This window comes from Epinephelus lanceolatus, chromosome 13 (genome assembly GCF_041903045.1).
Source record: "Epinephelus lanceolatus isolate andai-2023 chromosome 13, ASM4190304v1, whole genome shotgun sequence".
NCBI lineage: Eukaryota > Metazoa > Chordata > Actinopteri > Perciformes > Serranidae > Epinephelus > Epinephelus lanceolatus.
Window position 1 is genome coordinate 27,148,228 of NC_135746.1, and position 20,943 is coordinate 27,169,170.

At 40.6% G+C, this 20,943-nt stretch overlaps 1 protein-coding gene across 9 annotated transcripts in view; it reads left to right on the forward strand.

Moving 5' to 3' along the window:
- LOC117270622 (dystrobrevin beta-like) overlaps positions 1-20,943 on the forward strand; it is a 32,278-nt gene that overhangs the window by 6,904 nt on the left and 4,431 nt on the right. For 3 of the 9 annotated variants that reach the window (XM_033648331.2, XM_078173931.1, XM_033648332.2), the window contains exons 2-18: positions 386-436; positions 6,409-6,500; positions 7,199-7,279; positions 7,383-7,596; positions 7,737-7,822; positions 8,304-8,458; positions 8,619-8,718; positions 8,851-9,017; positions 10,141-10,265; positions 12,159-12,230; positions 14,169-14,246; positions 15,011-15,098; positions 15,311-15,390; positions 15,854-15,967; positions 18,044-18,140; positions 18,376-18,396; positions 18,677-18,830. In XM_033648331.2, coding sequence (XP_033504222.1) covers positions 6,410-6,500; positions 7,199-7,279; positions 7,383-7,596; positions 7,737-7,822; positions 8,304-8,458; positions 8,619-8,718; positions 8,851-9,017; positions 10,141-10,265; positions 12,159-12,230; positions 14,169-14,246; positions 15,011-15,098; positions 15,311-15,390; positions 15,854-15,967; positions 18,044-18,140; positions 18,376-18,396; positions 18,677-18,830 — 1,723 coding nt within the window. In that variant the 5' untranslated portion in view covers positions 386-436; position 6,409. Of the gene's footprint in view, positions 1-385; positions 437-6,408; positions 6,501-7,198; positions 7,280-7,382; positions 7,597-7,736; positions 7,823-8,303; positions 8,459-8,618; positions 8,719-8,850; positions 9,018-10,140; positions 10,266-12,158; positions 12,231-12,892; positions 13,027-14,168; positions 14,247-15,010; positions 15,099-15,310; positions 15,391-15,853; positions 15,968-18,043; positions 18,141-18,375; positions 18,397-18,676; positions 18,831-20,943 lie in introns of those variants that run through there. The other 6 variants (XM_033648333.2, XM_033648334.2, XM_033648335.2 and 3 more) reach the window with 6 other exon arrangements.

The following is a 20,943-nucleotide window of genomic DNA, read 5'->3' on the forward strand; positions in this document are numbered from 1 at the left end:
AGTACCTTGTGCTACGTTGGAATCTGATGGCCTAGTTTTGGGATCAACAGAGTCACAAAGGTCTTTAAATCAGAACAACCTGCAATACATTGGTCATAAAATGAGTAACTGATTAAACATAACAGATAAAAATGGATTATTAAAGGATATCCACTGTATCAGCGGTGATTGCATAAATGACTAAAAGCAATTAATTTATTACATGTGCACAGGTCTACTGAGTGCATAGAGATGTAGGACAGTGCATACCCCCATCGTTATGTTCAGTGTGGGTCTAAATTAGTGTGTCCTCTGCTGTCCCCAAAGACCCTTTGGGGGTCATGATTGTCTACAGACTGAAAAGACTTTTCAAATTGCCTTTCTCTTCTTTCTATCTCTCTGCTAGACATCCTTTATTGAGGCTCCTCTGTCCTGTGCGACCCCCTGACACAGAGAGGTATGAACACACACCCACACACCCACACTCTCTCTATATGGGGAAATTTTAAGCATCCAACTATGTTTTTAAACCTGATCTTAAGCCAGAAGTTGGTGGAAGACTACGAGTGTATCCTCTGTGTTTATTCAGAGCTGCGTGTGCTGTTTGTGTGTTTGTTTCCGTAAGGCTCAGCAAATGTCAGCCATAATAAAACACCATGGTGCAACAGCAGTGAGCATCGCCACCCACACAAAGCAGAGAAGCAACACAGTCAGCTGTGAATGCCTCTCCACTTCCGTTCCCTTCGCTTTCTTTTTCTCTCCCTCTGTACTTTACTTTCTAAAGCTGAAGACTTTAACCACTAGAGCACAAAGTAACTCCTCTGTCTGTCATCAGTTGCAGTAAGTTAAGAGTTTGCATTGAGTGTGTGGAGGCTTTTCCTTCCACTGTATGCATAATATATATGATATTCACTGTTCATGATTCAGGAATACAGTTTTGTTTTTGAACAAAGCTCTTCAATCATTTTGGAAGCAGTATTATGATAAAGCAGTTACTCTTCTAATCATCCAAATAATGTAATGACTTGTGTTTTAAGAGCAGAAACAATTTGACAGTTGTCAAAACTAAACCAGTTGTATTTGTCACCATGCTCGCAGTGTGGCTCAAGGGAAGGTGACGTTGGTCTGTTTGTCTGTCGGTTGGTCCTGACTGAAATATCTTGATAACTACTGGATGGATTGTCATGAAATTATGTACAGACATTCATGTCCCCTTCGTGATAATTTATAATAAATTTGGTGGTCCCTTCATTTTTTTCATCTAGCACAAACATCAGGTCAAAATTTCTCTCTGTCCAATACTGTGGATTAAGATCAAATACCTGCAAAGCTAATGACATTTAGTCTCAACTATACTTTGTGTTAATTGTTGATTAGCAAAAATTAACATGCTAACATTCCAAACCAAGATGGCAAATATGAAAAATACTATATCTACTAAACATCAGCATCTTAGCATTATCATTTTGCACGCTGATGTTAGCATTTAGCTCAAAGCACAGCTGCAAAGAAGTGAAATTCCACACCTTTTTGAGTTTCTGTTACAGTTTGTCATTATCCTTTGATGATACGTTTGTCGAGAAATGTTAGCCTGGAAAGATGATATGAGCTCAACATTCTGTTGTCATCTCTGTATCAGCCTGGACTCGCTGCAGCCCCAAACACCTGTAGCTGGCAGGAGTACTCGCCTTGACAAACAAACTACTTCAGCCAATCAGCGTAACAAAACACTGGGGAGCATCTTCTTCATCACCAGTGGAGCCACTTGATTAATCAAACTTTTGTCAAATCCAGTCAGAAGAACAGCAAAAATGTCTTTTCGGCTGAGAAACTCCACAAGTGCATATTCTTGTTCTTGTTTAACTGTTGTTATTGACTCTACTTCTGCAATAACTTCACTTCATTGCTGCGTTTACTTTACAAACATTAGATTTAGTGCCTGTTGCTTTGGGAGCCACTATTACTGTCAGCTGCAGCCTGCACTTTATGTCATCAATTACAACACAGCCTCTGATTGGCTGTTTATGTTAACTATAGTGCGGATTCCTGATTGGCTCTGATTGGCTCTGATTGGCTCTGATTGGATTTTAATTTCTGGGAAGTGTTTGGGGTGGCTCAGGTTCCAGACTGATACAGGGAGAGAAACAGAATGTTGAACAAGCTTTCTGTAACTTGAAGTAATTTCCATACATTTCATTTTAGCCTTTAACAAGAGGACAAAACATCAGTGCTGTTGGTTTCCTGATCACCTAGTGAGTTATCATGACGTATGTTACTTAGAGAAGATGCAATTGTAATGCCATAGTCACACTGGACATGGAAGCGCCCTGATGAGTCAATTGATGCACAAGCAGTCACCTGCCCGTTCACACCAGAAGTGCATTTCTCTGCAACGGTCAGAAAGCAACTCTGCTCCTGTGGTTTGTGTGTTTGTGTATGTGTGTATGTGTCTGCTAATCTCTCTCACAGAAGTATTTTGACACAAGGGACAAATATGTGGAATTAATAAGCATAGGATGGATATTTTACAACTTAAAAGCTTCAGACCATTTATATAATACATAATATATCCTTCATATTCTTCATAATAGATCGTCAGTATTTTTCCTTGTCAGATTTGCTCGTAGCTTGTGGAAAAAATAGACCAGACGTCCAAACTATTGAAGCAGATTGTGAGCCTGCTGCTGCAGCACATCCAGTGTGAACAGCCCAGGTGGTCAATATGGGCGCCAAAAGTTAACGGCCAGTGCTCCATGGAAAATCTGTGTGCTTCACAGCTCTTCTGCATCCTGTGTGAAGCTGGCTTTAATCTTATTTTTGACACGAAACCCATAAACCAAAAAACGCAGCAAACTTCAGCTCTCAGCAAAAGATAAAAACTATAATAACATTTCCTCTGAAATAAGAAGCGCAATATTTGTTGGTCTTTTAATTGATATTATAAGCAAAGTAGCAAGGGTGTTAAGGGTAAAAGTCTGTTTGATTTGGACGTTACTTTCTAAAACCAATGCTTAGATCTATCTCCAACCAGCAAACTCCGTCTTCACCAACCTTTGTACTTCAACCGAGTGATTGGGACAACGACAGCCAAGCTGTTCCTGGTCCTCTGACATAGCTGGGGGTAATTGCGGGATGGATAATTATATCCAAGGTGGTTTAAAGCTCACCATGTTAAGTTAAAATAGGAAGTCAACCTCAGAGACCAAATGTTCCTCCGTGTCAGCTATAGACAGACTGACAGAAATAGACAGACAGATAGACAGACAGAGTGTAGTTATCACCAAGGCCATGCTGGAAATAAAAATTTACTCACCATGGGATTCCAGTGTGGTAACGTGAACTGGCGAGACATCTTTTGGCTCATGTAACATTCGGTCTTAATAGCTCCTTAGTGAAGTTATGAGTGTCAAATAAACTTTTCAGCAAGAATATTTTCATTGATTTACATGCATCCACCTGTTAAGCTGACTTTCTTTATTGCTGGTTGTCCTTTAAATGACTAGTTCAGCATTTTGGGAAACAAACTTTTTTGCTTTCTTTCATATTTTATCTGTTCTTTAATAAAACAGCATTCCCAAAATGTTGAACTATTGCTTTAACACCTCATCATTAATCTGCCTTACTCAAGGACATCTTGATAGTTAGGACAGTGTTGGCAGGAGGACAAATACTCAGCATTTGACACTCAGATCTTTAGATAGCAGGGTCAGGGTTAGCAGTCTTGTTGTGTCCCAGTTTGCAGGTGCATTTTGATATACATATACATATAAAGATAAGATGAAACATTATTTTCCTGAGAGAAATTGTTGTGCAGCAGTTGCAGTACAAAGTGGAAAAGAGTGCAAATATAAAAAATAACAATGTAAGAAGGTACCCCAAATCCTCAAATCCAAATTATACACAATGCCAGAAAGAGGCAGGTCCTGTAGTGGTGCAGCATTTAGGTTTTATATTTATGCAAACGTCCTTGATGATGAGTAGGAACGGGATAGTCTTGGAACCTGATGAATCTGCAAGCTCATATTTTATTTGCTTTGGCGGGTGTGTCTGGTCCCCCTCCCAACAGATTTCTACCCCACCTGGCAGGGGTCAGACCAGACATAACTGTTTATCTGATATGGAACAGGTTTGATACAATGACTGACAACTTGCAGAGCCATTGCGCTTCATGCAAAACACATGATGCAGCCAGGGACACGTTAGTGAGTAGAAACCTAGCTCAGTCAAGAGGATTGTTCTTGAGGCGTTTTTGCAAACAACCTAGATGGCTGCAGCCGATGTGGAGCTTTCTTTTGAAGTCCGATTTTCAAATTCTAATGGAAAAACTTCTTCACAGACATATCGATGCTACCATCACAGCTCATCTGTGCACAATGCAATCTGTTTACATTTGTTCGTCATTCAGTGCTACATCATGTGGTTTGTTGCTCTGATAGGTTGTAGGTATATCCAATTGGGTGCTTAGGCCATTGAGCTATAGCTCTTGATAATGCCCCTTTGGGAATTGAAAATGAACAGAGAGTTTCCAGACTAATTACCTTTTGCATATTGATCTAGCAGTGCCAGGCGAAAAGGTAGAGGTGATTTGGATGCCCCCACGTTGAACTGTGCCTTGAGACCAGCTCCATATCCTGTGCAGATCCAGAACTGCAATGCGCATCAGTCTTTTAATGCTTTGGTATCATTATCGTTCAGTTAGATAATGGAAGCTAAAGATGTTTCAGAAAATTAATCAGCAACCATACTTAGAGTCCAAGTCATTTTTCACCTTAAGCTTTACTTAATTTCCAAAAAAAAAAAAAGATTTCCTGACATTTTACACAACAAGTGGTCGATTGAGAAAATAACCTACAAAACAGGTGCCAGATCAGCTTACTTGTCAAGCACCAGTAAACAATATTATCAGTCCTCTTCTCTCTTCCTTATAGTGGCATTGTCAGAAAATAGCTGCCCAGTCAGAACTGCATGTAAAATGTCTGCTTCGTGCTAAATAAGCCTGAATGCACCATTACTCAGTGTTCTAAGCTCGTGATGCATCTCTGGATTCCAGTTTTTATCAAGAATGTTTGATACTTTGCTGTATGAGCAGTCAGGTGGAACTTTACGGTCTGGTAACATGAGACGTCCTCCGACAAAGGCTGTTTAGTGTGCTTACTCAAGGACACTTTGAAGGAGTGGCGTGACTGTCACTGTGAGCTGTCGAGAGAGCTCTTTTGGGTTTAAAGAAAGAAAGTTACACTTGACTGATACCAGCAGCCTTTCGAGTGAAACAGCTGTATAAAGATGTTTGAGAGTGCAAGAGAGAGTGTGTGTCTCTGAGTGTGTGAGTGGGAGAGAGTGACTGAAAGGAGGAATCCCTCTTTTGTCTGGATGAAGCATGAAGTCTCCTGGGAAGCTTTCAAATCCTCTCTGGAATGTGCTCCTGTGTGTGTGTGCATGCATGTGCATGTGTGCAAGTGTGTGTGTGTGTGTTGGGGGTTGGCTTGTCACCACATTTATATAAGGAATGCAAATATTTGTGTGTGTCTATGTGTGCTTCAGTTTTGCGGTGTAGTATAACTGTTACCATGGCGACTGATATTCTGTGGTGTCACCTGACAGCAGTGGTTGACAGCTTTCTTTCTTAGTTCATCTTTCCTTCCTTCCTTCTTTTCTTCCTACCTCCTTCTTTCTTTCTTTCTTTCTTTCTTTCTTTCTTTCTTTCTTTCTTTCTTTCACCCTCCCCCCTCTCTCTTTTTATCTCTGTACCCTTGTTAAGTAGTCTAAATGCCAGCCTTCAGATCAGATTTCCTCAGCTGCTCTCATTAATGTGTTTATTTACCAAGCACTCAGCTCATCCTCTGGTGGCCCTGAATTTGACTCTGAGCCTGCCTCTAGTTGGTGTGTGCTGGTAGGCGTGTTGGTATGCATACAGTAGATCTGTGTGTAAAAATAAAGTTACAGTTACACAGCACCTGGTTTGTCTGTGTATTCCCTGTCCATTCAGTCACCAGTAAGGTTCCTATCTGAGGTTTATCTGAATTTTAAGTCACTTTTTAAACTGTTGAACAAATCACATCCACCAGAAACATTTCAAAGAATGGAAGTCTTTGTTGAGCATATTTCCTGCAAAAGACCTATGGAATGGAAAAGTCAAACAATGCACATATGAACATCACAATGCACATGAGACAAACAGCATAGACTCTTGTGCAATACAGCAAATAGTAACAATTATAGGTAGTATTTTACATGGTCCCTCACAAATAAATTAAAGATCAAATGCCCCAACTCCAAGAAACTGATACAGTCATCAGATTGATCAAAGTAGGAAATCATCATCAATGCTTATTGCACCAAAAAATGCTTAATGTTTTCACAGACTAAAATCCTTTTACCCTTAATGCTTGGATGGTGCTGAGTTTTCCTGCTCTTTTGTGTTTTGTGCAGGATGGTGATGGAGGAGGGGGGGCAGAGAGACAGAGGGAGGGGGACTACAGCGACAGCAGAAACAGAGGGGAGACAGATCTTCACAGAGCTTGGTGAGTAATCTTTGACCCCCAAGGGCCCTGACACACCAAGCAGACAATCGGCCCATGGTCAATGTTGGGCTGTCGAAGATCATCTGTCGCCCTACATTTGGTGGTGTGTCCTGCAGCGTTGGCACTATTCAGCCCTTGTTGGCCTTTTTTTCCAGCCAATTAAGCATATTCAATCAGAGTTGGGAGGGTTGAGTCTGCGGGTGACTAAAATCACTCTGATTGGCAGTTTGGCTAATGGCTAACTAGCATTTTGAATCTGTCCTGTCAGTTTTGTGGTTTCTCTTTTTGAGCGACGAATACAGACCACTGCCACCTGCAGAGTTATTTCCTCTCACACATATGTGCTAGTTGGCCATTGGCTGCCATCTCTGCATCATGTCCAGGTGCAGCTTTTTGGCCAAGACACAGGCGATTTGAGATAATGCAATAATCACCTTCATCACCACTAGTTCTTTGATGTTGGTTTGGTGTGTCTGGGTCGTAAAGCCTTATGTTGTCTCTGCAAGGCACACATGGTGGAATTTTCCTGTCATTTCCTTTCCTTCCCTTGATTGTTATGGTTCAAGTATTTCCAACTGTGTAACTCCATCCCCAGCATGCGTAAGAAAGATGTTTGTTATGAGTTGCTATCATCTAAGATTGACGAGCTTGTCATGAAGCCAGCAGAGCTCGTAAATGTCTTTATGTTTTCGTCACAGCGGAGCAGAACTTGGATGCCATTTGTCTCTCTACATATCGAACAGCCTGCAAGCTCAGATTCATACAGAAGAGATGCAACTGTAAGTCAACCCTGGTCTCCTTCAGCGTGGAAACATTTGTTATTAAAGAATGAAAGGGAAAGCTTTTAAAACAATTTCACTGACTTGACTCGTCTCGTTCCAGTGCATCTGATAGACATATACAATGTGATTGAGGCGGTGCGGGATGCCGGTCTGAATGCTGTAGAGCTGAACGCCGGAATCTCTGTGACAAGACTGGAGAACTTGGTGTCCTCCCTTTTCAACCAGCTGAGCAAGCGCCTGCCCACCACATACACCATCAACCCGCGAGAGAGCACCGTCCTGTTGGTCGAATTCCTACTGGCCGCCATTGACAGGTAAAAAAGAAATCTTTGGATGCTCACTTTTTGCAACTTGACATCATTTCGTGACAAGTACTAAACATGTCTACAGGTGGGTTTATGTTAGAGTGAGGGTGACACACTGTACTATAATGTCATATGTGTTTGTGTTTCAGTGAGCCTGACAGTCGTCTGACGGTGCTCTCTGTGAAATCGATGCTGTCCACACTATGTGGAGGGAAACTGGTAGATAAGCTCCGCTGTGAGTACCACCCGACACCATCAAGACTGACATGGAATCTGTTTCAGATCTGTTATCTTACATTTTCCAGAAACACTTTAAACATTCCCCAGAAACTGGGCATGAAAGTACTGATTTCAAACGTAGGCGTTGGGTGTAGACACAGAGATATAAATACTGATAATGATATCATAAAAAGAGAATAATATACAGTACTCTTTGTATTTGTGTGTACTTTTTTCATGTTACAGAAAGTGCACTTAATCTAGATTAATTAAAATGGTTTATATACATTTTTCAGTATTTATATGTTAGGGTACCTCAAGTGTGAACAGAGACACCTAGTGGTAAAATTCTGTGTACTGGCCCAGTCCACTCCAGCCCTTAATATCAAACCGGTTTGAAAATGTTAAACCGTCTCAAGCTTAGTTGGGGTAAGTCGTCAGGAAATTAATATAATGTGATGTAGTGCTTTCCTAATATTGTATGTGTGTGTGTGTAGATGTGTTTTCTCAGGTATCTGACCCTGGCGGCGTGTTGGTACAATCCAAGTTTGATGCTTTTCTGAGGGAGGCTCTCAAGCTGCCCACCGCTGTGCATGAAGGACCGTCCTTTGGCTACACACACACCTTAGCACGCTCATGCTTCCCACAACAGGTTCGCTCACACACCTCATCCACCTGTCTTTTATTATGTAGATTTACTCTGCTGTTTATGGTAAACCTGATTAACTATTATTTTAACTTAAACTGGGGGCTTTTATTATGACTTTTTCTGTGCTCCTGCTGAGTTTTTTCTTTTGTTGTCATTGATTTAGAAGAGGGTAATGCTCAACATGTTCCTGGACATCATAGCTGACCCTCCTCAGTGTCTTGTCTGGCTGCCTCTCATGCATCGCATGGCCAACGTTGAGCACGGTACACACACACACACACACACACACACACACACACACCACAGACATACACACAAACTTGTATTTAAAGAAATAAAGTCAACTTATGAAACTCGTCTGGTTTTTGCAAAGCTCTTTCCTCTCTCCCATACAGTCTGTCATCCCGTGTCATGCTCCTACTGTCGTGGCAACGGCATGACAGGCTTCCGCTATCGCTGCCTCCGTTGCCGTGGTTACCAGCTCTGCCAGAACTGCTTCTGGCGCGGCAATGCCAGCGGCTCTCATAGCAACCAGCATCAGATGAAGGAGCACTCATCGTGGGTTAGTCGCTGTGTGATTGCTCATTCATCATGCCAGGGGGCACTCCGTGTGTGTGTGTGTGTGTGTGTGTGTGTGTGTGTGTGTGTGTGTGTGTGTGTGTGTGTGTTATGAATTTTAGAATGCTTGGAAAGTATGAAACTAAATGGAAATATCATAATCCTAAAAATTGTCAGTGATATTCCCAGAAACTGTCCTGAAGGGGAAAAATGTTTTCAATGAAGAAATTATGTATTAATAGATGGAAACATAGTTGTTGAATTATTCATTATCCAGGCTTGGCATAATTTCTCTTATTAATGTTTCAGGGATAAATTTCTTCACTAGTGCAGCTCCTGCCTGTCCAACAGAATCTTCTCATCACAGGAAACTCATCCTGATAATCCTCTGCAGACTTTACATATCATTTCCAACAGGATTCAGTCTAGGGCTGTATTTTATTCTCAGTTTATTGGCTTCATTTGCCACACTTTACTATAAGAAAACACAGTTACATTGTCTCTTGTACTTGTTTTAATATGGTGCTGCATGCACCTGTGTTGAAAAATAAAATCAGAAACTGACGCCAGAATGGTCCTTAATCTCTTGGCTTTAAATAGTTTTAACTTGATACAAGTGTGGCATTAGGAATTTATCCACACAGGATAAAATGTGCAACAGGGATTAAGTTTTAAGTTAGATGTAAATATTTGTCATCTCTGTCATCATTCACTCTAATCACTCAGCCAACTGCTTGTTTATTTGTTTATTTACTTGCATGAACTATTCTTTCTCGGGACCATAGAAAAATATAACTTAAACAGTTTCATGTTGTAATGTAAAAAAAAAGTGACAGTAATTTCCTGGAGAGGACAAACAGGAAAAACACACTCTACTTTGATCAAACTCAGTCAATAGTCAGTCGAAATAGATGTGGTAGTGTAGAGGACACAGGAGCATGTTAGGGATCCACAAAAAGTACCAGAAGTGTATAGAGTTGTATCAGAACTGATCTGTCCTGATCTATTTTGTCTGTGGAGTTCAGTAACAAAATTTCTGGGTTACAAAAGTCAACACAAAACTCACACAGCTTATAAATGTTGACCTGATATTTATGTGTCTGTGCATTTTGTGTGTGTGTGCGTAGAAGTCGCCGGCGTCAAAGCTTGGCCGAGCCCTGGGCAGGACTCTGGGCTGTGTGTCATCCAGAGAGCCCCCTCATCCTATTTTCCCAGAGGAACCTGTGAGGACCCTCAACCTCTCCAACATAGTGTAAGACCCCTGACACTCACACACACTGATACAAGTAGTGGTCCATTTAAAGCAAGGCTATGTAATGTCGAATTAATAAGGATGCAACAACAGTTTTAACTGGCTGGGAACAACCAGAGCCTAATATCAGCCGATAATAGACTCCTGTGTCTTCTCAGCTTGTTTTACATTTGTGCTACTTCAGAGCTATCACAGATGAGCATTTCAGTGATTTTGTCATTGAAGTAGAACAAGAAGACATATTGTACATCATTAAAATACACTTCTACTGCTTAAGATCCCCAGTGGTTCAGGCTGCTAGCCCAAATATTTTTATTTTGCATATCCAGATTGTATCCATATTGATTTTAGGAAGTCTGTACAGCAAAAAAAAAACATGTTTTTACAAATCTGATCATTCTGAACCACATTTGAGGGTGGTTTGAAATGGAATTCCCCACAGAATTCTATAGATGCCTCTCAATGTCACATGACGATGTCTTATCTAGAGTGACAGAAGTGCTGAGCAGATCCATACTGCTACTAGCAGTACTGCTACGAGCATGAAAGAAGACAACATTAGGAACAGTACCCTCCAAAAAATCTGTCTGAAGGGCGAAATGATGGACCTGGAAAGTTGCGTCACCACCGGCATTACCACGTAATTGCTGACATCTACATCGTTACCACAGACGCCCATTCAGCTTGGTTGGAGATGTCCGGACACACAAATCCAATCTGATTACTTTCAATTAACAGTGTGGACAGTCTGTCTCAAAGATCTGACATAACAAACCAATCTGATTCGCCTGCAGTCTGAATGTACCCTGAGATTTTAGTAATATCCGAAGTGCAATTATCCTGTAATTACCACATGACCACAGGGGCACCGTTGAGTCAAAGTTAGATGGTCTCACTTGCAGTAGCATTGTGAAACGTACTGTTAGATCAACAATATGGATGGAAACAATATCACATGGTATTTCTAGAGTCAAGGTCATAGAAGTAGGGCTCAGCAATATAGTTAGAATTTTTAAAAAAAAATCTTTTTAACTTGTTTTGTTGCTTTTAAATAACAGTTTTCTTGGAATAATCAACAACAAAATGTTATAAAACTGGCACAATACTATTCCTCTGAAAGACTGAATAATTTCCCAGCCCCATATGGAAGCACATACAATGTTAATGCTTTGTAAGACACAAGTTAATGTTCAGTCAGGCAGATGAAAAGTGTCGCAGAAGCTCCAGTGGGAATGTGAACACTCCAATGATAACTTTTCATTACAAAAAGTGAAACATTTACTACCAAGTCGCAGTCTCTCGGCCTAAAATAACATTTTGGTCTGTTATCACCGGTACAGTCGACACGCACACAAAAACTACAGATAACACAAGACCTCCGAAGTCCCACCTCTATAGCGAACCACTGCGGTCGCTCCGCCCCTCGTGGTGGATCCACACTGTTTGATTTTCCAAGCACTGGCAGACTGGGTCGTTACAGACCTCCAAGCACTGGGCACATAATCAGGTCAACACACAGAGACTGCACTTAGCACAGATGTGAGTATGTTTATACTAATGATGCTACGTCAGGTTTAGTCCTCTCACAAACCTGCGTTTTCCTGAATTTCTGTCTTTTTTTTATTTCCCTTTGGTCTGCATTCATTCTTTCTGTCTCTCTGCCTCTGGTGATCTTTGGCCTGTCTGTGTTTGCTCAGACTAGTACAATTCACTATTGCATGATTGCACTCAGAATCACGTGAGAGAGTGTGTGTGAGTGTGAGTGTAAGAATGTGTTTTCTGACAGACAGGACTTTGGTTTTTAATGATTTAATGATGTTGTCCTTACTCTGTGTTTACACTGTTGATAATATGGGTCTGACACATTGTGTGTGTGTGTGTGTGTGCGTATAGCCCCCCTCGCCCCATTGGGAACACCAGTGAGGCCATGATGCTGTCCTCATCAGTGCCCGAGTCCTCCAAGAGGTAAAAAACTCCAGCAGTTCAGTGTTTGTTATATTTTGCAGTTCTCTGGAGTTTAAAGCCACATGTTACATGGGTAATTACTTAACTACTAAATGGGGTTTTTAATAGCTTGCTTCATTCACTTGCTTCTTCTAAATTGCTACTTCCTCTGCTTAAACTTTATACCAAGTGTCGAGCTTCATTATACTAATTAGAACATTGTTGTAGTAAATTCAGTTTCCTGGGTTTTGGACTGTTCCTCTGATTAAACAAGACACTGAAAAACGTCACCTTGGACTGTGACAAACTGTCGTGCCGTTTTTTGTGCGGTAACTGGGAGAGCACAAAATGCTGCGACCCAAGAGAACACATACATGCACATTTCTTCCCTTTCTTTAAGGAGCAGTTTTTTGACCTCTCGGTCACCGTAAGTTTCACTTTTTTTCCAGACATGTCTTGGACCAAATGATTAATTATTCATTGAAAAACTTTTGGCACATCAATCAATAATGAAAATAACTGTCAGTTGCAGCCCAAAAGTGACCGGAGAAATAAACAGCTACAACTTCAGCAGAAACGTGCACATTAAATACTTACATGATGAGGCTTTCTAGATGTCACTTTTTACCTCGTCCAGATTAAAATTGTCAGTTATTTTCTAAATTTGTTTTTTTTTTTTTCAGTTAGACATTGAATGCCTCTTTCCATCTTGAGAAAGGAGGACTGAAAACACAGGGAACAAAGATGGAAACAAGTCCAGGGTTTCATCATTGCATTCCCAACAAAGTACAAAAATATATTACATTATACAATGGAAACCACTTATAGTGATCACACTGACAGTGATCAACTGCTTATATGGATCAAAAAGCTTGAGACAGAATCATTTTTATACAAATGCTGTTTGAAGATTTCGCTTATTGTGTTCATTTTGAGTTTTTTCATAAATGACAACATATGGAAAAACAATTTAGAACTACAGTAATTCTATTTCTTACTTTATATACCATGGTACTACTACATTTTGAAACCTGTCTGCTTCTAGCTTGCTTCATGAAGCTGGCTGTGTGGGTACACTGAAATCATGATGAAAAAAAGACAGCCATTTGTGAAATGGATTGATAACGCCCCATCACGTAATGCCCCCATAATGAAACAGCTGTACTATATTTGGAAATAGTCAATAAAATTGAGTAAACAGTAAAGCTGTCCGTTTCATTACTTCATGTAATAAATGTACAAATGTCAATTAGATAGTGATCTGTATGAGAGATGAATAGTAAAAAAGATTATGATATGCATCTGCCTATAGTCAGGGTGTCTGCAGGTCCTGAAAAAGTCATAAAATGTCTTAGATTCAATGTTACAACAATGAGGCCTTAAAGGCCTTGAATTTGTGAGGAGGTCTTAACTACTACACACATTTTATCTAGTTTAATTTATCTACCTTTTAATTTATTTTTGTGAAAATGAGTAAAGCCTTTCTATGATGTAAAAGTCCACATTTCTAATGTTACAAGTCTTTAAAAATATATAATACTGTCATTTGGCAAAATGTAGATTAACTTAACTCACTCTAATAACCATATTCCTACATAACACCCACCTCTGCACAAGACCACATATATACTACTTACTTGCAGTGATACTTGCAATGCTTAATTAAGATACACATGATTTGTCCAAAAATCTGTCCTAAATTTGGTTAAAAGGGGTCTTGAAGGGGTCTTAAAAGGCATTACATTTAACTGTCTGATACCTGTAGACACTCTGTGATCAATTTGACCCAGACCCAAAAATTTCCCCTGTATGCAGTGTGCAAAATGACAGCAATAAGATGTGCTGATACCTGCAACAATCCTAATGAAAACATGTAAGAAATTACATGTTATTGTCTGAAAATAAATGGACTAATATAAATTCACATTTTTATTTCCTCTCTGTGTTTTTCCCGTCCAGTTTGTCAGCCGCTCAGCGTATGAACGAGGAACACGCTCTGATCGCTGCGTATGTGAATCGCCTCCAGACCAGCCCAAGGTGATAGTGCAGTACAGTTAGGCCTTAACAGGTCAAACATATCAAAGTGTACCCAGCATAGTTCATCATTAAAGTCAAGAGCAACATCAGTTAAAAGCAAAATAAATCTATGTATCAATCATTTCTAAGCTGTTTGTTCGCAGGATATGTATTGTACCTCTGTTAGGCCAGAGTGTTTTTTACATTCGGTAGCCAGTCATGTGTCACAAAACGTCCCAACTGCTTCTTCAACGTCATCACTGTTTCCACTATCCTTTTAGCGTAGTGTAGTCAGTGAACAGAGGTTCACAAACAGCATAAAGCCTACATTTCCAGGGTCAGGTGCAAAGATGCTTACACGTTATAAATTTGTTAAACATGTCACCAAACTAGAGCTTGAATTTAAGTGTTTTCTGATGGAAATGTTGCCCCCTCTATCTGGTTTAAGGGTCTTTCTGGAGGCACTAAAAGGAAGATTCATATTGCATTTTTTACAAATAAAGCAGATATACGTTTAAACTGGCAGCTTGCCTTACAGAACACCCCTTTCCCCTTTCAAAGCAATCCATTCTCCAGTATTGTCTGCTTTAGTGTTGTTGCAGTGGTTTATATTTGGTTTGCATGCTCCTCTACCGCTGGGTGCATGGTGACATTTTCTACTGCTACAGGCTGCGCTCATGGCTCCCATTTGTCACCTACAGTTGCTCACAGGGGACATTTGACATATGTGACTATTGGTTTTTAAAAAGCAGGTTTAAATGTTCATTTGTCTCTGTTGCTGTCAGCAGCATGGACAGTCCCAGAAGAGAAGATGAGGAGCACAAACTGATCGCCCGCTACACCTCCCGACTGGCAGAGACCGACGGCACACCGGTGAGTCACCAGCTCCTTGTTTTCTCACACACAGTAAACTGCAAATATGTAAATACACTTACAAGTACCTTTGAGTTACATATACACAGAGCTCTGACACACAACTGTGGGAAGTGTCTCTCTAAACTAAGATCATCTTCTGGTTAAGTGATGAATGTTCAAGCCACAGTCAGTGAGCTGCAGTAACTGAGATCTGTGTGTGTGTCTTTCAGGTGATACCTAACCGGAGTATCAACTTTGATGCGAACAAACAGAAGAGGGAGCTCATTGCTCAGCTGGAGTGTAAAAACAGGTAGAAATGTGTGAAGAGTGGATGAGTTATTCATTTTAATCATGAGCTTTTAGTTTGAGTGTACAGAGTCACCAGCCCAGTTTTACCCCACAGTCAGAAAACTGTTTGGTGCTGTGATTAAAGGCTAAAATTTTGAAGTAAATGTTTTAAAATCCCTGAACCTGTTGACCAGCAGTGGATAACAGTTTAAAATGATGTGTTCTAATAAGGACTGAATATATCAGGTGCAAAATGGTACTTGTAAGCACAGCTGACATGTATGTGCGTAATGTCTGCCACATATGTAAATGCATATGTTTGATTTATGTCCGAATGCAACTGTTAGTCAGATTTATATTCTCCAATATCAACATGTAGAAGCATGCAGAAGCATGTGTGTGTGTTGTTGCCCTGTCTTTTCACAGTCTGTTCAGTCATGTAACGCCCTACCAGCCTCACTGACCAGTTTGTTTTTCATCCCCAGAGAGATCTTGGCAGAGATCAAACGTCTCCGCGTAGAGCACGACGCAGCGTGCCAGGCCAGCCCAGAGAAAGGCAGCACCAACCCGACTCTGCTGGCCGAGCTTCGTCTGCTCAGGTAAACACAGACTCCAGCGTGGAGCTGCCCAGGAGCTGGGGAGACTGGTCTCCAGCTGCACATGCATACATATTTTAACGATTATTTTTCTTTTGTTGTTGACATACCAACAGAAATGATCCCCAAACATAATTTTCAAAAACAAAGTTCGTCAGCGATACGCACGTTTTTCCTACATTGCGTGCCACAGTGTCAGATTTGGCGGGAAATCTGCCGCGTTGCTTTGCAGCACAGAGGGAGAGTGCTTTATGGCAGATGGCGGTGACAGATGGTTGAATTTTGTGAAAAGCCAACGTTAAAAATCACTTCCAACATGTTTATGCTATTTCAGTAAAAACAAAAACTCTAAGGGAGAGGAGGGAGCTTTGAAATATAAAGCAACAACAAGTCTGCTAGAGAGAGAGTCACAGTCACGATGATGGAAAGATACTTGTGTTTTTAAGTGCGACACAGAGCAGCTTTAAATCCTCTGATTATAACATCTCACTACCTATTTTAGTGCTGCAAGTTTTTGTTTGTTGAAAGATTAGACAGTCATTCTGGTGGTAGTTGGGTGCATTGCTGTAAGTGTCATTTTGGATATGGCCACATGGGGGCGTCAAATTCAAAAGATTTTAAATTCTGCACTTAGTGGCTGCAAATTGTGCTAATCACAATATGTAATGTTTACGTCTTGTAGTAGTTTTGACAGATGAATTTTAGTCACAATAATTTTTCCTGTCACTTCCCTTCAAGCCACGTGACATTAACATGAAGTTTCCAGCCTGTACAGTATCTGTGCATATGTGCAGGACTGTTAACTTGCTGGTGGTTTCTCAGATGTATCAGTGTCTTGGTCATATTCTCAAGCAGTTTCTCTTCAGCATGATTCAGGATTTCATTATTGCAGAAAATATTCAGGAAAATACCCCAAATATTACCAATAAAGTGGTTGTTTTTCTGTCACTCCCACTGTTAAAGCTTTACTTTGGGTTCCTTATGACTCAAATCTGGATTACTGCATGACTCAGCCTCTTGTTTTATTTGTTTATTTACACCAACATGTGAAGGGAAGCCAAACAGGAAAGAGGGGAGTTAATGCTCCTTCGTTAATGTCCTATCCAGACCACATATTGTTTGGGGGAAAAAAAGATTGTAAACACCTCTTCAGTATGATGTTACATATGTTGGCTCTTAAATCTTGGTTTATTTTTGCTGCCAGCTCGCTGTGAATTGCAAGTATGTATTATTTGGATGCAATTTGGATTTAATTTGTACTTCACAAATACTTTGGTGGTCTACATTAGAGCGTTATAAGCCGTATTAAGTACATGATGAACTTCCCAGCTGCTTCTGGCATCTGAGAACCAGTGTACATCAGACTTGATTGTGTTTTTAAGATGTCAAGAGTCTTGCGGTCGGTCTCAGAGGCCCATGACGCTCTCCTGTTCCGGTCAGCTAGCTCTTTCACATCTCATCTCCAACGAATCGCCTCTTCCAAGCCCGAAACAAATGATCATCCAGGAAAATGTCAAGGATTTCTGACTTTGTGTTCCTTCGATCTCCAACTTTCCATGTTTCCACCTTATAGCTTGATGATTTGCATTTTGTCAGGCAGTGCTCTCACCTTCTTCTGCTGCTTCTCCAAAGATAATCTTGTGCTCAAAAGCCTACTGGAGTGGCACGGGTCTCTTATTTCACTAACCAAGTGACCTGACAACTGTCTGCAGAAGTGTAAGCAAAAGAGAAGAGTTTGTGTATTTGGGCCTACCCTCATTTATGGCAGATTTTTGATCCGGCTAACGGAAATCAATATTGTTGACGTGGCCTAGTGCAAATGAATTTATACTAAATAAAATCTGGAGATGCGTGACATGAGAAGTGTAAACGGGTCCAGTGAGTCCGCTCTCAGAGCTCACTGAGTTTTCAGCTTTCACTTTTATTGCCTCTCTGTATTTGTGTTCCTTTTTATAACTTCAAATTATTTCAGTTTAACTGTCTTCTGCCTTTTCTGAGGGCTCGCATTCAAGTTCTTTTGTTGCTGCCTCCCGACACTCTGTTATGTGACAGTAATGCGAGGGCTGGTGTGTGTTGCAGACAAAGGAAAGATGAGCTGGAGCAGAGGATGTCATCTCTGCAAGAGAGCAGGAGGGAACTGATGGTGCAACTGGAGGGACTGATGAAGCTGCTCAAGGTGACACGCAGACATTGTTTTTCAGCATGGTGTATTGTCACACACTAGGGGGCAAAGTTTCCTTTTTTTACTTTACACCTTCCTGTCTGTCCTGGCAGTAACAAGCCTCACTTTTCCCTCTGCTATTTCCTCCTTGATAATTTCACCTTTTTCCAGCTCTGACCATACCTGACCTCTACTTTTCTATCCTTTCTCTCCCTATTTGTTTCCGACTGTCCATGTTGTGGCCCTGTAGGATGAGGAACAGCGACAGGCAGTAAGTTTACCCCCCCTCATGTTGGAGTCACTGATGTAAAGTGGGATTCAGCTCTAATGCCATGCAGAAATGTCAAAATATATAAGCTATACAAGCAAGCTACATTTTTCCAATTACCTTAATATGACCTTAATATTTTGGACATATAACGGATCACCTTTTCCCAGCAGTTACCAGAACTTTTACTGCACTTGGGAGATGATGTCAACAAAAATGACAAGTTAGATATGTGTGAAAGTCATAAATGAAGTGTAACAACCCCTATAAATCCATCTCTTAGGCGCAGGCGGCCGGCTCTTCTCACGCCTCTCCTGCTAGACCGAGCCCATCAGCCGTCCGCTCTGTAGGCGCTTCACCTCCCCAGGCTCACATGTACTCTCCTCAAGATTCACTCGCCGGGGTGGGTGGTGACGTGCAAGAGGCATTCGCCCAAGGTAAATCTGGAAATTACAGCAGGGTAAAAAAAAATCCATAAATAAGTATTGCTTTTATGGTCTTGCACAGGAAGTTACACAAAGATCTGATGGGTTTTAGTTTAGTTAAATTTATGAGACAAAGTACAATAACTGAACCGCCACTGGCCTCCCTTTTTTTAGAGACACACAGGGGAGATGTTTCTGGTAGTATTTAGTCCTGACTGAGCAAGATTTACATGTTGTTCTGCCACTTTTCTGAGCAACTCAATCATTTTCTTTTAAAACTTTTAAATATCATATATAGGAACAAGTATGTAATATCACATGAGTTGGAAAAATCTTCCTTATAACTGTTTTTCTCAAAGTATAACTTGTAAGTGATGCATTTAAATCAAACTATACAGTCCAGTCCAGTTGCAGATATAAGGTAAATCTTAAAGCCTTTAAAAATATGTATTGAATTTTTATTCATTAAAATACACTTATTTCCATTGCGGTCTCGAAGTTTAGGCTAGGAGGCAGGCAGGAATTGCGAATGACATTTGAATGCTACTAATATCCCATTTTTACACTTATACACTGATTATAAAATAAAAAAAATGTTTTTGTTATGCTCATCTGTGGGCGGCACGGTGGTGTGGTGGTTAGCACTGTCGCCTCACAGCAAGAGGGTTGCCGGTTCGATCCCGGGCGTGGGAGCCCTTCTGTGCGGAGTTTGCATGTTCTCCCCGTGTCAGCGTGGGTTCTCTCCGGGCACTCCGGCTTCCTCCCACAGTGCAAAGACATGCAGATTGGGGACTAGGTTGATTGATAACTCTAAATTGTCCGTAGGTGTGAATGTGAGCGTGAATGGTTGTTTGTCTTTATGTGTCAGTCCTGTGATAGTTTGGCGACCTGTCCAGGGTGTACCCTGCCTCTCGCCCGATGTCAGCTGGGATAGGCTCCAGCCCCCCCCGCGACCCTCAAGAGGATGAAGCGGTTAGAAGATGAATGAATGCTCATCTGTAAAACAATTGTTGTGTTGTAACTCCCGCTGTGTTTACCACATGGATTTATTGAATCTCTGCTTAGCTACAAACACAAACGTATGGTAGTTCCCAGCCAGTGTTTCAAATTATTTTCACCATGTTACCACCATTTTTTTGCTCAAGACAAATTTCCCTCAGGAAAGTAAAATTAATCTTATCTTATCTTAAGTTATTAACAGTTCGTGGTGCACTGTGTAACCTGCAGCCTATGATACAAACAACTTGACAGGAGCTAATAGTTCAAGAAGTAGCTCATTTGTCAAGGAAATGCTGTGCAACAATTAAATATCATGTTTAATGAGAACACAGATGCCCTACATTATCAGGAAATTAGTGTGGAGTTAGCCCCTCTCTGTTATTAATGTGCCTTAAATTAAAGACAGACATTGGTACTTTAACTTATTGTCTCTAGTCATGCTGTAAGCTGAAAAGGTACTGGTCCAATGTGCTTCCTGAGATAGAACAAATATTGGGTTTGGAACAGCAGATGGACCCAGTGTCCTTCATCATGGCCTCTCAAGTAAATATGCAACATCAAAAAACTGCTCTAAGGAATAATATCTTATTGCAGTGGGTTAATGATAAAGTACCAGCTGTTAAAGGCTGGCAGAGAGTGCTGTGTGATTTAGTGCCATTAGAGGACCTTACATGTTACTACATTCAAAAACAGACCAGTTCTATAAAGTGTGGGACCCCTGCTTAAACTACAAGGAGCCTGGTGTCTCTGCCATCATGCGGCAGGGAGTTTCTTTATTGTCCTTATTGCACATTACTGTAGTAACCTCTGGTGTTGCATATATGAATCTGAGCTGGTGTTCTAGGTTTTTGGTTTATTTCTATTGTTAAATCTTTGGTACTTTTTTTCTTTTTCCCATGGATGCCATCATGTATCCATCTTCTACATACTTCTACTAAAAAACTGGCCCTAAAAGGTGTTTTAAAAAAGCTTGTACAGTTTGTGTGTCTAATGAATTCTGCACTGCTGTAGATGTGCTTTTAAAAAAAACATGTTGCGTTTAAGAAAAGAGAAAGTTAAGCTAAAAGGCAAGTTCATTTTAAGCAATTTGTTATTTTGCTTTATTATTTAAATAGCTATTTAAAAA